This window comes from Vigna angularis, chromosome 11 (assembly GCF_016808095.1).
Source record: "Vigna angularis cultivar LongXiaoDou No.4 chromosome 11, ASM1680809v1, whole genome shotgun sequence".
NCBI lineage: Eukaryota > Viridiplantae > Streptophyta > Magnoliopsida > Fabales > Fabaceae > Vigna > Vigna angularis.
The window spans coordinates 23,618,462-23,635,916 of record NC_068980.1 but is presented as its reverse complement, the minus strand read 5'-3'; the positions used below and the strand labels follow the sequence as shown (position 1 = coordinate 23,635,916).

The 17,455-nt window shown below is 34.4% G+C and overlaps 1 protein-coding gene across 1 annotated transcript; it reads left to right on the top strand.

The window, feature by feature from the left end:
* Positions 1-461: 461 nt before the first annotated feature.
* Positions 462-725, top strand: LOC108332612 (VQ motif-containing protein 1). The gene has a single exon (XM_017567933.1). It carries the CDS (start codon positions 462-464, stop codon positions 723-725), a length of 264 nt encoding a protein of 87 aa, XP_017423422.1.
* Positions 726-17,455: the final 16,730 nt, after the last annotated feature.

Here is a 17,455-nt window from a genome sequence, read left to right as displayed (position 1 = left end):
CAGTTATGAATTTGATTTTTATAATTTTGCTACATTATTTGATAATAACTTGGATTATGTTTTATAATTTTGAAAAATACCAGCTTTTTGTGGACCTAGAACAGCAAGCCATGCCCCCCATTCTGACTTTATCCATCCTTAACTTAGGAGCATAATAAGACACACGACCTTGAGCAGTTGGTTTTGCTAGCTTCCTTCCTTAGCTATCAAATTGCGTAACTTGACCATATCTCCCTTTTCATTTGCACACCTTCCCCCTCATTTCGCACAGGCACCAACGGTCAACTCATTTCATCTACTTACCTTCTCCAGCCGTCAAACACAACCCACCAATATTATATAAATAATCAACCCTCCTTAGAACAAACACCAGCATCTTTTGCTTCAACCCCTTTTGTTCCAAACTCACTCTACTCAATCCCTTCAGTTTCTCACACGGAAAAAACTCATCTTTTTCTACTATGGCTACTGGTGGATACAGCAGGGGACCTGTGAAGGTTGTCATAATCAACACCCAATACGTTGAAACCGATGCCACCAGCTTCAAATCTGTTGTGCAGAAGCTTACGGGTAAAGATTCCGACACTTCGGGACCAAAGGCCCAAAGAAATAGACACGACAAAGGTGGAACGGAGAGGTCGTTTTTGATGAGAGATCTGTCGTTTAAGGAGTTCGATAGGTTACTCCGAGAGATGCCACCGATAAACGACCTCTGGGCTGAATAAACCACTTAGTTATCTTCTGCGCGCAGGTGTATGTATATAACATACATTTCTTTGTATCTGATTTATTGATTTGATTTTTCAGAGTACACCATACATACATACATATACATACGTACATTTGTTGTTTTGATATCGTTGGACGGGCGTATATACGTATTTAGAGCTTGTGGGCCTGTATTTGTTCGTTTAATAATTTTAACATTGTTTCGGTATACATCCATTGGTGTTCATTATCAGTCTCTATCAATCCTATCGAATTAATTAATTGCTAGTTTAGACTAAGACCATTGTGTCAAAGATTGTTGATTTTAAATTAACACAGGATCAAAGAAGCAACTAGGTTAATTCTTTAATTTTGTGATGTTATCTCTATAAATCCTTTTAATTTAAAAATGCTATAGCTTATTGTTGTTTTCAATTATGTATATTAAATTTTAATTATAATTACTTTACGAGTAAAAGATAAGTACTTTGAATTAGAAAATCAAAATAAGACAAATATTAGATCGGAATTTATTTAAAAGAAAAGCACATTGTATGTTTCTATTTATAATATAATAACGGGTAAATCTCGATTTTGACATAGTATTGCAAGTAAACTTAATCGCATATTTATTATTTAATTATTAAATTACAATTTTGTTTATCAAATTTCTTAGTCTTCTCGTATTTTATCAATGGTTTCTGGTTGAATGATGTCACGCGAAAAAGAAGAAAAATAAAATAAAAAATAGAAACAAGATCATAACGACTTTAATTTATAAAAATTATTATAAAATGGTATGATTTTATTATTTTTAAATATTTTTATAACCTGTTATCTTCCCCTATAAATTAAACAGTTTGTACAAACTATGAAAATTGAAAGTTTAAGAATAAAATATGTAAAAAATATTAAATAAAAAAATTTATATAATATTGATTATCAAATCATAAAATGTGTAATTAATTTAAATTATTGACACATGCAAAGGATAATATCTTTTTTTTTCTATTCTTTTACACATAATTTTATGAAAGATATAATTATAGATGACTAGAATTTCAACTCGGTTGACATTTTACATTTAATTTTTCTTCATGTGTATAAAATCTAGAAATTAAAATAAAGAAAAAAAAAGATACAAATAAACTCGGAGTCACACTAAACGCTTGTTCCACTTAGGAGAACTTATATTTCAAGATACCAAATCAGTTTATAAGAAAATCAATACAAATACTACCATTTCACATAAATTCATCTTTATAGAATCAAATCTCGTATTTACTAAGTTATCAGCATAGCAAATGTATTAGAACTGGCCCAACACTGTTCATTTGAGTCCGCGGCCCAACTCATGATGGCTTGCTGTTGGATAAGTGTGGGACGAATGAAAACGCCATGCAAGCAGTGTGAGACGGGTGTGAGAAGAGAGAGAACGGAGCGATTGGAAGCTTCTCCAGGCGATGAAGCAGCAGCGGCGTCAGAGCAAACCGGCAATTGTGGAGACAGCGGTTGGCGACGACGAAGAAGGCAAAGATGAAGAGGACAACCAGAGAGGTAAGAAAAACATTCTCTTTTCTTATTATAAAGTGTTTCAAACATAGATGCAAAAAATGTATGTTGTCTCTTACTAAAAACTGAAAAAGGGGGAGCTCTATTTATAGAGCTTTGTAAAACTAACTAGAAAAACCTAATAACCGTAAACAATAAAACACAGTGTATTACTGTCTTTTGACAGTAAGGAATCTATTTGATTCCCAATAGCCTCCCCTCAAGCTGGACGGTGGATGGTCATCAGTCCAAGCTTGGGAACAATCGACCTGAATCTGACGCGATGTGGGAATTTCGTGAAGATGTCAGCCAACTGCTCGTCGGAACGCACGTGAAGAAGATTTAGAAGGTGTTCCTGAACTTTCTCACGGACAACATGGCAGTCAAGCTCAATATGCTTGGTCCGTTCATGAAAGCTCTGGTTGTGAGCTATGTGCCTTGCAGACTTGTTGTCGCAATACAAGGCAGGAATTCCTGACTCTTTTATTTGAAGGTCCTGTAGGAGATAACTGAGTTGCAAGAGCTCTATACTCAGCTTCAGTAGAGGATCTGGAGACAGTTCTCTGCTTCTTAGATTTCCAAGAAATAAGAGAAGATCCAAGGAAGATACAAAACCCTGTTGTGGATCTTCTGGTGTTGGGACATGTCGCCCAGTCAGAGTCACTAAAAGCCTTTAGCTGCATAGGAGAGTCAGCAGGGAAAAACAACCCCTCAAAAGGCTTGGATTTGATATACCTGAGAATATGTTGAATGGCCCGATAGTGATAGTCAGTAGGTGATTGAACAAATTGACTAAGTAAATTAACTGAAAAGCATAAGTCAGGTCTTGTATTTATGAGGTATAGTAACTTCCCTATTAGCCTTCTGTAAGGACCTGGGTCATCCAGGTAGCTGTCCAATTTGTATAAGGAGCTTGTGTCACTTAGGAAGGGAGTAGACGAAGGCTTACAGCCCAACATTCCTGTTTCTTCCAATATATCTAAGGCATATTTCCTTTGACATAGATGGATACCCCTTTTAGATCTGGCTACTTCCAATCCTAGGAAGTATTTGAGTTCTCCTAGATTCTTTATTCAAAACCTATTGTGGAAAAGCTCCTTTATGCAGTTGATCTCCATCATAGAGTTCCCTGTTAACACAATATCATCCACATACACAAGTAGAGCAGTAAAGCTTGTAGGTGTCCTTTTAATAAACAAAGAATGATCAGACTTAGATTGAACAAACTTGGCAGTTATTAGGAAGGAGGAAAGCTTTTCAAACCATTGCCTACTGGCTTGTTTCAAGCCATATAAAGATTTGGTTAATTTGCAAAGCTGTCCTTTATTATAGACGTTTAGACCTGGGGGTGGTGTTAATCTCTTTGGCAAGTGCACCAAATCGTTCAAGTAATAAACCGTGGTAAGACCAGGTATCGTTTTCCCAAGAGACTCGTAATACTAGAAAATTGTGCGATTAACAACTCATCTAGACTCAAGAACAACTCATCATTTATGAATATGTGCAAAAAGATAAATTCACAAGTAATTACAAGGTTGGACTTTGGTATTGAAGGCACTTGGAAATGGAAAAGACTAGAAATGGTATGAAATGACATTGTTAAGGTTAGTTTTCACCAATGCACTCTTGTGTATAACTGATTTCATCTCCTCTCTATCAATTTACTAAAGTTAATCCACTAAAACACTAGCCTTAATCCCTTAGGTGAAAGAGCCTAGGTTTTCCTTATCAAACTCCAATCCCTTGGACAATCTAACAAGCAAACCCGCATTAAGAACTAGGATCTAAGACAACATGTGAATCATATCCCATCCCTGGCTCAATGACCCACAAGGACTCTTGTTTCAGTTCAAGATTTCATATCCCATCCCTGGCTCAATGAAACCCCAAAATCAAGTCATGAACGTCCCCATTACATGCAAGCTTTAAGATCGGAAACAAGAATAACAGTAATAGATAGAAAAGGCATTTATAAATACGAAACAATCATTCATTACACAAGAGTTCATAGGCTACATCTAACATGGAAGATGGAAGAAGAAGGAGACCCAAAGGAAGAGGAGGAGATGTTCCCACAAGCTCCTCGCACCCTCCATGAGCTCCAGACGTGAAATCGCGCCTCCAAAGAACCAAAGACCCTTTTTCTTTCTGCCTCGTGAGTATATATATTGCCCGAATTCTCGCTTAAGCTAAATTATTCTCGCTTAAGCGAGAATTCTTCTTGGAGAAGATAGTCATTCTCGCTTAAGCTAAATTATTCTCGCTTAAGCGAAAATGACTGTTAAATCAATGACTTCCTGGATCACCGAGGCTCTTCAATGTAATGGAGGATCTTCCTAACATCGAAATAGATCAAAGAAAACAAGGGATTAGAGTATTATTTACGTAATGTAGCTCAAAATATAGATAAATACTAAAACTAAATAAAAGAGAGGATTTAAGCAAGTAATAAGCTATAGAAGAGTTGATTTTGCTACTAAAATGATGCTTAGATAATGGTAAGAATTAGCATTATCAGGTGGTTCCATGTAGACCTCTTCATTAAGGTCTCCGTGTAGGAAAGCATTGTCAACATCTAGTTGATGTAGGAACCAACTGTTGGAAGCAGCTAGGGCAATAAGTAATCTGACCGTGATAAGTTTAGCCACAGGGGAAAAAATGTCAAGATAGTCTATGCCCTCCTGCTGTGTGTAACCTTTTGCCACTAAACGGGCTTTGTACCTTTCAATGCTACCATTAGCCTTGTATTTTGTTTTATACACCCATTTACACCTTATTGCAGTTTTCCCTGGAGGTAGAGGAGTCAAAACCCATGTATCATTGTCTTGCAGAGCTTTGATTTCTCTCTGCATGGCCTCTACCCATTCAGTCATCCCTTTTGCCTCATTGTAAGATCTGGGTTCCTTGTTCCCAGTGACAATCATGGTGTACTTTAAATGTCTGTCTAAAAGATTATCACAACACAACAGATCAGAAATGGGATAGGGGGTTTTAAAACCATTCTTAACAGATGAGGATTGATTCACCTGATGAACATAATCTTTCAAGTATGTAGGAGTCCTTCTGGGTCTGTCAGATCTTCTGCATCTTTGACTCTCTTGACTGTTGCTTGTACCATCACTATTGTCTTCATTATCAGAGAACTGTTCTCATGACTGTTGCACCTCTGTTTGCTCAGCAATATCTAACTCATCATGTCTGTCATCACCAGTGGGATAGTGGTCTTTTAGGAGGTCATTGAGAGTATCAGCTTTGTCTTCTTCAACATCACAGTCTCCTCTGCTACCTTGCAGTTCTTTGTAAGGAAAAATGTCTTCATGGAAGACGACATTTCTGCTTATAAAGAGTTCCTTGGTATTTATGTCAAGCACAATGTAGCCTTTCACACCACATTTGTATCCTAAAAAGATTCCTTTTCTAGCTCTAGGGTCGAGCTTACTTCTATTATTTTCAAGAGTCGAGGCAAAACATAAGCATCCAAAGGTCTTGAGGTTTAAATAGGTGGGAGGTAAGTTGTAGAGAAGTTCATGAGGAGTTTTGTGGTTAAGAATGGCAGTAGGCAATCTATTTATTAGATAAACAGCATGGCCAACAGCATAAGACCAGTAGGCATTAGGAATATTTGCTTGAAAGAGGAGACCACGGGTCACATTTAGTATATGTTGATGCTTTCTTTCAACAATAGAGTTTTGTTCCGGGGTCTCAACACAACTCTTTTGGTTATTGATTCCATGCAAATTATAGAAATCCACACAATTAAATTCAGGGCCATTATCAGATCTAACAGTTTTAATTAACTTGTTAAACTGATTTTTAATTTTAGCAACAAAATTTTGCAATAACTCTCTAGTTTGACCCTTATTGTTCATTAGAAAAACCCATGTGTGCCTACTGTAATCATCTACTATGGTGAGAAAGTACTTATGACCATGGACAGAAACAGTACTAAGGGGACCCCATATATCACAATGCACAATTTCAAAGCAATCAGTAGTGACATAAACACTTTTAGGAAAGGATAATTTTCGTTGCTTAGCATAGTGGCAAGTGTCACAAACAATGTTAGTGTCAACCTTAACATAGGGAAAATTTTCACATATGTGCTTCATAACCTTGTCTCCTGGATGGTCTAATCTATAGTGCCACAGGTTTACATCAAGATTCTTAAAAGAAAAAAACAGTCTTAGCAATATATCTTTGATCAGATTTAGGAAAAGCTTGTAGGTAACATAGTCCCTTCCAAGAATTAGCACATCCAATCATCTTCAATGTATGATTCTCCTTTATCTAACAAGTCTTAGAGGAAAAGGTTAGACTGCAATCCAAGTCTTTAATGAGGCTTTGAACAGAAATCAAATTGAAACAAAATTCAGGGATATAGAGAACATTAAAAATGATAAAATTCTTGGAAAATTGCACAGTTCCAGCGTGTTTAGCAGTTAGAACAATATTATTTGGCAGTTTTACAGAAATAGGTTTAATTTTATAAAAAGTCACAAAATTTGTTCTATCATGTGTCACATGATCTGTGACACCAGTGTCTATTATCCAGGAAAGGGTACCTTGTTTATGTTCAGTTTCACTTCTTTGAACTTGATTGACTTTGTGAGAGGGTTCATCAATTTTGTCCATCATTCTGAGAAGTTTTTGCATCTGGTCAGCTGTGAAAGAATTGAAAATGTTACCATTATTAGCTTGATGTGTGCTCTGAACCCCTTCAGGTTTAGTGTTGTTCTGGCAGGCATTGGCAGAACCCCAGTCAGTCCTCTTGTCTTGGTTGTTGTCACCTTTCTTATACCAAGGGGGGTATCCGTGCTTAGAGTAGCACTCATCTATAGTGTGGTTCATCTTGTTGCAAAATGAGCATTGTTTTCCATAGTTAGGATTCCTGCCTCTTCCTCTTCCTTGGCCAAGAAATCCAGAGCCCCTTCCTATGCCCTTCCATTGACTGTTCTTATCAGCAGCATTTGCCAGAACCTTGACCTCGGCAGAGCTATGTTTCTCTTGTCTCTCTTGTTGCATAATGAGAGAGAAAACCCGATTGATATTAGGTAGAGGGTCCATCAAAAGAATTTGTGTTTTAACAGTGTTGTAGGAATCGTTTAACCCTTTCAAGAAACATATCACATGTTCCATTTCCCTATATTTCAAGGAGATTCTTGAGAGATCACAGTTGCATGGAATTTTACATGTGCAAGTAGGGATGGGTCTTAGAAATTCCAACTCCTCCCATAGGATTTTCATATCAGTAAAGAATTGACTCACTCCCCTTTCTCCCTGTTTGATAGAATGTATGTCCTGAAGCAAGTCAGAAATCTTGAAATAATCTCCTTTGGAGAATCTTTCTTTCAGCTCATCCCACAATTCCTTGGCTTCTTCAACGTATATGACACTTTCAGCAATCTGTGGGAAGAGAGTCTTTGTTATCCAAGATTATATCATCACATTGCATCTTTCCCATGCATCAAACAATGCATCAGTTTTTGGGGTTTCTTTATGGACCCATCAATAAACTTTGTTTTATTCTTGGAGAGCAAGGCTCTCCTCATACTTTTGCTCCATGAAGAGTAATTATTCTCGTTTAAAGTCTGCGTAATGAGAGTGAGACCCGGGTTCTCGCCTGGGTGTAGATAATAGGGGCTGGATGGGTTGGAAGATTCACCTGGGTGTAGGTAGTAAGAACTGGATGGGTTGGAGGATTGATCCGTTTGATCCATGAGCAAAAGAACCCAAGAACCAGCCCAAGAAGATACCAAGATTTGAATCAGAGGCAACGGAAGCAGAACAGGTACTAGACCTGCTCTGATACCATATTAGAACTGGCCCAGCACTGTTCATTTGAGTCTGCGGCCCAGCCCATGATGGCTTGCTGTTAGATAAGTGTGGGGCGAATGAAAACGCCACGCAAGCAGTGTGAGACGGGTGTGAGAAGAGAAAGAATGGAGCGATTGGAAGCTTCTCCAGGCGATGAAGTAGCAGCGACGTCAGAGCAAACCGACGACTGTGGAGACGACGATTGGCGACGACGAAGAAGGCAAAGATGAAGAGGACAACCAGAGAGGTAAGAAAAACGTTCTCTTTTCTTATTATAAAGTGTTTCAAACATAGATGCAAAAAATGTATGTTGTCTCTTACTAGAAACTGAAAAAGGGGGAGCTCTATTTATAGAGCTCTGTAAAACTAACTAGAAAAACCTAATAACCGTAAACAATAAAACACAGTGTATTACTGTGTTTTGACAGTTTGGAATCTATTTGATTCCCAATAAAATGTATTATCTTTATGTTGAGAACATCCATAAATAAATCAAAGTGAAAGAATAAATAAACGAATTGACATGATTGAAAGAAGTAAAATATGGTGAAGAGAAATGTATTGAGACATTTGTTGAGACTTTGGCAAGTGTACCAAATCGTTCAAGTAATAAAACCGGTAAGACCGGATATCGTTTCCCAAGAGACTCGTGTCCTAGACAATCGTATAATATCTAACTAATTTAGACTAAAGAATGCTTCCATGTTTTTGGGTTTTTCATGCAATTAAAGTAAAGATAAAAAGTAAATGGTAAAAGTGATCTTTGATAAAGCAAACACTTAGGAAATGGAAGGATTAGAAATGATATGAATGATATTGTTGGGGATATGATTTCACCTACTTCACTCTTATGCATAGAAAAACACTTCCTCTTGATTAATATGCTAATGTCAATCTACTAATTTACTCAAACCCAATCCCTTGGTAGAAAGAGCCTAGACTTACTTCTTAAACTCCAATCCCTTGGAACACCTAACAAGTTCATCCGCTTTAAGTATTGAGATTCAAGACAACCAAAGGTCCTAGTTCTATCCCTAGATACTATTTCCTTTAGGTGATTAATCCAGTTCTAGATTCACCCAATATTTCCCAATATCAAGCAAACCCTAAAATCAAGATATGGTTGAATCAATCATACAAGCTTTAAGCAAAGGAATTAAACACTAACAAGTAATCAAAGAGGCATATAATCATTCAAAACACTGTAATTTACATAAGAGATCCGTGGTTACATCAATCCCCAACAATAATGAAACTAGCTCTCCATGAATGGAGAGCTTGATCTTACAACAAAGGTGGAAATGGAAGAAGGAGGAGGACCCAAGGATGAAGAAGGGCTGTTCCCACAGCTCCTAGCTCGCCTCTGGACGCTCCAATTGAGAGAATTTGTGTCTGGGATGCCAAAGATGCCAACCCCTTCGCGTTCCAGAACTAAATAAGCCGTTTCTGCCACATCAGCAAAAGTCGCGCCCGGCGGCCCGACAGACAGGCGCCCGGCGCGTTCTCGGTCAGCATTGTCACGCCCGGCGCCGCCTAGGTCAGTAGGCGCCCGGCGTGACTCTCTGCAGCAGCCTGGGTTCTTCATCTTTTCAGCTCCTCTTCTCTCTTTTCTTGGATTTTGGCAATGTTCTTTGGTGAGTATCTTCTCCCAGCTTCTTTGAATGGGGATTAGCCAATAAATGGGCTAATTACAACTTATAAAGTAATCACTTACAAATACAAGAAATTGAGTTAAACAAGACTAAAAGTAAAGGAAGAGTTGACAAATTCCATCAATTTGATGTTGGATAATGAAGTAAAATTGGTCATTATCAACATTTAAGATCGAGGAAGAGGGAGAAATATAGATAGGTAGTTCAAATGTAAATTTGAATTGACAAATTATGAACACAATTTAAAATAATTTGAGAATGTAGCCAACTTGAAAAATGGCTAATCGAGTATTGGTTATAACAACATGGGTCACCGTTTGATGAGCGTATATATATGTTCTCATTTAACTTTTAATATTGAATTCTTAATTGATTTTTATATTTTAAAAGAATATTTTAATTAGGACTTGTTATAATTAGGTTTATTGAGTATGAGATACAAAAACATGATAAAAATAACTTTTTAGTTGCATAAATGTTCTTTGAGGAGTGTTAGTGCAACTACAACTAAGTTGAACTCATGAAGGTATGAAAATAAATTGGTTAAAGTTTCATGACACCATAAAGATAAATTCAAGAATAACAAATATTCAAAACCGCAAGAAGTCAAGTCAAACATTGCTTGAAGAAGGTACGAAAAGCATGAAAAAAGTGAAAAAAAATTGGCTAAGTAACGAACAACAAAAATTGGATCTTGCGGTTTTCTCTATTTTTTTTTCTACTAAAAGGGCTTTGGTAATTGATAAATGTTTATAATAAAAAATAATTTGGAGAAAAGATTGTACGAAGGGACAACACACACATAGATCTCCATACTGATAAGATATTGTCCGCTTTGGGCCAAGCCCTCACGGTCTATATAAACCCATGTTCATCTCTTATTTTATCTTATGTGGGACTTTGTTTGCATCTCTTGCTCTCCACCTCTCATGATACATCTGACCACCTGCCAGGCTTCACTTTCACTTTATCATGGAGGGACGTACTCAACTGAGCTCGGTCACCAGACCTTAACCTGGCTCTCATACCATTTGTAGGGAGGTTCAACACACACACATACACATAGATCTCCACACTAATAAGATATTGTCCGCTTTTGGCCAAGCCCTCACGAATTTGCTTTTGGTACCACTCCAAAAGGCTTCTTAACAATAGAGGTATCTTATGTGTATATAAACCCATGTCCATCTCTTATTTTATCCGATGTGAGACTTTGTTTGTACCCAACAAAGATAATATTTGTCAAATCTGTTTTAGTCTAGCAAATATCTTCTCAAATAATTTTAGATCTCCCAACAAAACAATATATCTTGAAGATATTGAATTATTTAGAAGATCACTAGAGGAGATTACATTATAAAAAGAAGATTATAATAATAGAAAAGTTCAAAACAAAGTCGAGTTCAATTTTTATATAAAGAGACTTATGAAACACACTAGAAGAGCTTAGGAACCTTTTTGGGGGCCTAATTTCATCCTCTCTATCTTCTCTCATGTTCTCCACTCTCTCTTTTTCTATTTTTATGTTATTTCCACATTCCATGGAGTGCTAAGCCTCTAAGGTTAATTATGTTATAATTTCTTAACTAGATTATGAGGTTAATGAATAAATTTGTTTGTTTTGTTTATTCTTGTTGTGATTTATTTTTATCTATGTCTTTTGCTTCTTAATTATTTTTATCTAGTAAAATTAATGATTTTTATATTATAGCAAGTTCGCGTGATGTTAAATCTACATAACATATCAATCGTATGAGTCCAAGGGTTTTTAATTTTAATTGAGAATTTACTTTGATTAAAGTTAGGATCTTTCATGTGTGATTGAATGAGTTTTTGCCAATAATTGTGAATGTACTTTGATTAAAGGTGAAAACTTTAACAAATATTAATCAAGAATATAGTTTGGTTAATTAGCTTTTTACTTGATATAAGAGATAAAAAAATAGACATGATTAGGCATAATAATATTTAATTGGGAATCTACTTTGGTTAAATTTACAATGATTAATCTACAAACTTCTTGCTTTTAATTGAGAATGTACTTTGGTTATTAGTGAGAATGCCAACAAATTAATTGAGAATTTACATTGATTAATTTGGAAATATAAGGCAATAGTTAACTAAATAGTAATCTTTAGATAACCAATGATGAATCATATTTTGAAAAAGCAGTGAAATCAACCTATTTTCTTTATCATTGTTTATCTTCTTAAGTCTTTTCATAAATTTCTTTCTTTCTATCTTTTGTTATTTTATTATCTAATATTTTGTATAATTTATTTATCTTAGTCTTCTTTTGTTACTTCTATTATTTTATTTGACTAACCCGTTTTGTATAGCTTTTATAAGAACTAATTTGTTAGAAATCAATTTTGTGTTCATTGAAAGATGATTTACGGTTGAATTTACCCTTACTATTTTATTGGTTACTATCTTAGCAATACTGAAGTTGCTATAGTTTTGTAGTATTAATTTTTTCGTGACAACTACAGTGTTATCAATTTATTGATTTTCTTTACCAGTTTTTGTTCTAACCTTAGTAATTTACTTTATTAAAATCTACATTCTTGCAACACCTTCATCTATTATTCTTCATTTTATGTTTTTTATTTATCCACCATTCCAACTTTAAAATTGAAAATACCAAAAATATTGTTGTTAGTGAGAAATGCACGAATTATTGAAGATATTTTTTATTCTAATTCATAATATATAAGTGACTTGTTCATCAACTTTGTCTTGGTAGTGGACTTGCAAAGTAAAACACTTGAATTCAGATTGAAAAAAGTAAGTTTGGAAGCCCATTGCAAAAGAATCCAGTCGAGTTGATTTGGTTCATTAATTAACATTTGGGATAATGTCGAACCAAAATCCTCGAGAAACAAATTGGCAAGCCTTATGGGAAACATTTGATGTAAGAAGCTCCGATGAGAAGACTAAGTAGACCCGTCTGAGCTGGATTCGATGCTCCTCGAGGCGTTCTCCAATGACGAAATGCAGCGAAAAAATGGAAAAGAAGACTTAAAACGATGAATGCTCTTGAAACCCTAGTGAGAGAGCTTGATGGAGGAGGAACACATTTGGAGGTTCTGAATCTTGAACCAGCATTGTCGAGGCCGAAAAGCGAACTCACGAAAACCGTAGGATCTAAGCTTCGTCGGTGGATGAACGAGAGAGACGTTAATCATTAGGAATAAAGGAATAAATAGCGAAAAATGAAGAACACTATAAGATGAAACAAATGGATGATGTTTGGAAAGATCAGAGGCTCGAAAAGGCTTTGGATTAGTGATTCGAAGACGCGAGAGGACGCGGTTCGATAGATATGGCTGGAGCGATGAATATTTTAGTTTCCATGAGTGATTCGTGGAGAGAATCACTGTGTTGAAGGAGCTGTGAAGTTGATGATGTGAAGAGGACGAAGAATGTTGTCGATGGAATTAGGTTTTGGTGGAGATGAGCTTCGAGAGGCAGTGCGAAACAGAAGCTCTCGCAGATGTGGCTGATGGAGCGATGACGTGAGCCACAAAGTCTGACGTGGATTGGAGCAAAATGCCTCGTGGAGGAGAGAGAAATTCTGATGTGGAGCACTAGTCGAAAATGAAAAATGAGAGAAATGAATATGCGCTTGGAAGGTGATTAAAAGCCTAAAACATCAAATAAAACTTAGATAAGCTAAACGTTATTTGTCTAAAAAAGAGACAAAAATAATAAGAAGCGTGTATTTGTCTAAACCATATCATGACTAAAACAATACTTCGTTCAATAATGAAGTTTTTACTCAATGCTTGGTATCTTTAAGAGAAAAGCCTAATTGTTAAATGTTACCTGCCTAATTGTTAAATGTTACCTTAATGATAGGAAATCAAAAAGTATTTTGTTGTTTGGAGCAAACATTAAATCACATTAAATGCTAACATTCAAAAACAACAAAAGTGATATCTGATAAGTGGATTATACATCAAAATCCAATCAGATCAGCACTAGGCAACATGAAAGACATTCATAGAATGTTCTTCCCTTAGAAAATAGTGACAGAAATACCTATGTAAAAAAATCATGAAATTAATAAGTAAAATACCAACTAAGAAGTCTCTTACAGACTAAATGATATCAACTAATCTCACATACACAAAAACATTAGAAAACACATAATCCTAAACAAATGATAAAAACATTCAAAAACACTGAAGTAAATAAAATAAGACATACTTGTTATACATGTTTCTATCTTGTGTAAGAAAATCACTACAAACGTTCATAAAAGAAAGGCAAAAGAAGGATTGATCAAGTCATCAAAAGTTATGCCAAAAAGATAAGTAAAAAATGTTTTTGATAAAATATATGAAAAACACATATGCTTTAACAATATACATTATCCTATGACTGACACCTACACCAATAGCCAGAAAAAGAACAAATCTCAAGACAAGCTTCGATAAAATAGTCATATTATCAAGACAAACATTGTCATAATGGTTATATCATCAAGGTGTATAAATAGAAGGCAAGAAGAAATAAGAAGATGATGATGAAAAAGAGAGAAAATACAAAGATATGAAGATATCTCATCATCCGTTGAGTAAGGAAATCTCTTTGAGCTATTAAAACTAAATTCCTCAAATCAAAGGAAAGAGAAAAAGATAATAAGAGAAAAGAGAAGAAAAGAAAAGAAATACTCTCAAGCTTCATTGTTATATTACTTACTGATTGTAAGATGAGAGAAAAAGAGTGATGAGAGAAACACTTGCGAGTGTTTAGACTGTTTTTTATTGTAATCATATCCTCTTTGAGAGAATAATAGTTTGAACGACTTGTAAGCAATCTTTGATTGCAATTCTGAAGAGAATTAAAACATTTACAACTTAACTCTAGATAGTTGAGGAAATCTAAGTGAGGTCGTCTAGTACCAAGAGTGGTGCGAATACTGAACTGATCTAGGATAACTAGAGGTTATTCATTGATCAAGGATACTAGGAGTGATGAAGAATACTGCACAACTAAGAGTGAGTGAAACTCAATTAGGCGGTATCATGGATACTAGAATGCTTAAGGATACTAGGAGTGGTGTGAATAATCAAAGGAAATTTAGACAAGGTTGCTTAGTACCACGAGTGGTGCAAATACTCATCAAGTCATGGTAATTAACAACTACTTGTTAATTGAGAAACCAGGAGTGGTGCAAATACTCAACTGATCTAGGGTAATTACAGGTTATTCACTGATCAGGGGTACCAGGACTGATGGAAGCAAACCCGAGGAAGATCACTGAACGTGCGACTTGTCTCCCTCTCATTTGAGAGGATTTTCGCCACTTGTATCCCTTCTATTGGAGAGGATTTCTCCTTGTTCTCCAAGCTAACCAAGGTGGCTATTTTAGGTTTTAGTTTCTGTCCATTTTGAGACACCTTAGCCTATAAATAAAGGCGTCTCTCCTTCATGTAATTAACTTTGATTTAAAGTAAAGTTATCCTGTCATGTTTTTGCCATACTATTATTATTAGATCACCTTAGGCTAGAGCAACCCAAGTAGCCTTCTCTAGTCACCTTCCTCCAAAAGTTGACCCAACCTCTCTTAGAGTATCACTAAACATATCCTCCATCACCATAAAACATCATAAGGCCAAGACATTTAGCCTTCTACCCATCATCATTTTCGCACATCATCATTCATGACTGCCTCTATGGCTTTCCTTCTAGTTTTGACTCAACCTAGCTAGGAGATTGTCATCAGGTGGTCCAAAAGATCAATGATACTTCATATAGATTAGAATTTCCTATTGAATATGGTGTCAGTCCTACTTTAAACATCTATGATTTAATTCATTTTATAGGTGATGATCAACTATGAAGATCTGAAGACAAATCCCTTAAGAGGAAGATAGAGCTTTAAGGACTATACTTTTGTGGAGAATCAACTATTAGTCTTTTTCTTTTATCTTAACCATTTTTGTAAATATGTAATATAGATTAATTTTAGGCCTTACCAATAACCTTGTTTATTTTTGTGATGGATAACACATCATCAGGGCCTTACTTAGGAGTTTAGTACCTAAATTAGGCTTCTTTTGGACTTCTAAAAGTATTTGAACACGGAGAAGGAACCTTTGCCGGTCAACATCAAAGAACCTCTCATTTAATGTTTTGACCCATCATTCCACCATTTATTAGGACTCCAACTTCAACCCCTATAATCATTCTCTCAAAATTAACAATTTAATATTAAAACATACCTTAATTATTCAATACAAAAAATTATGACAACTAAATAAATTTTAAAAAATATTGAATTTTATTTTAGTTAATATAATATTAAATTTGAATTTAATAAACTAAGATATATAATTTAAAAACTTCTTAGAAATGGTAAACTATGTACTCTAAAAATACCTTTTTAATTGTAAATACTACATAAAACAAATTTAATAATGATTATAAAAAATAATTATAATAATAATTTATAATAAAATAAATGTAAAACTTTGCGTATTTGTTTGTCTCATATTTTTTATTTCACTACATTTTACTGATTGTATAAATATCAATAATTATATATATATATATATATATATATATATATATATATATATATATATATATATATATATATATATATATATATATATATATATATGGGTTTGCTAACGTGCGTACGCCTCTTTTTCAGTTGGTATATTTTAGCAATGTGTACCGAGTTTTACTAGACAAAAATACTCTTATATATCATGGATTTTAAATTTTAAGGTTAAGGGTATTTTAATAATTTTCATTTTCAAAACTAAAAAAAGAAACTTCCAAACTCTTACTCACTTCCCTCATTCCTCTCAACCTTTTCTCTTTCATCTCTCTCACTCCAACCTTTTCTCTGTCATCCTATTGTAGTTCCAATTGAAAAAATCATAAACACTTGTCGTTAAACAATTTGCATTTGTAAAGAGTTGAGTCATTGACATATTCACCTTCACGCAAAGGTTTATTCAAGATCTCTTCAATTTCACCATCTTCACTAACCTCTCTAATTTCATCATCTGCATATGTTGAATCATCATTTCTAAAAAAACCCTCTAGACCAATTACCAATTCCTTCGGATGTCATTATGTTTGTGAAAATTAGATAAAATTATATACAACAAAAATTATAAAATGAAAACTCATTATAAAATTATTTATTTTTTGAAAAATTGTTTAACAACGAGTATTTCTCAATAACAGAAAACTCTTATGTATATAATATTTATATACATTTATTACATAAGGAAGTCGCTTTGTTATATTTAATACACTTTTTTTAAGTGTGACTCTATTTTAATTAGAAGGACTTCTTAAAAAATTTAAATTTTGTATTTTAGATAAACAAAACAGTTGGAAAAACCAACACGTAAGTCTGGACAGAAAATGTGTTTTCATTCCTAGTTGAAAGCAAATGTTGTATATAAGAATGATAAATTATTCAAAATGCATGAAAAAATTCCCACATGGGAATGGATACTAGTATGGAATAATATCTAATTTTTTAATTGGGTAACAAAATGAAGATAGGTATGTTAAATTCATTATATCCCTCTTTTCATATTTAGTATAATATTCATTTTTGTCATCATCTAAATTATTAAAATATTTATAGTCATTAAATAGTTTTTTATGATTTCATTCAATGATTTATCAAATTATTTAAAGCACACATTTAATTTTTTTAATGCTTTTATTTTTTTGGTTTTTATCATATAAAA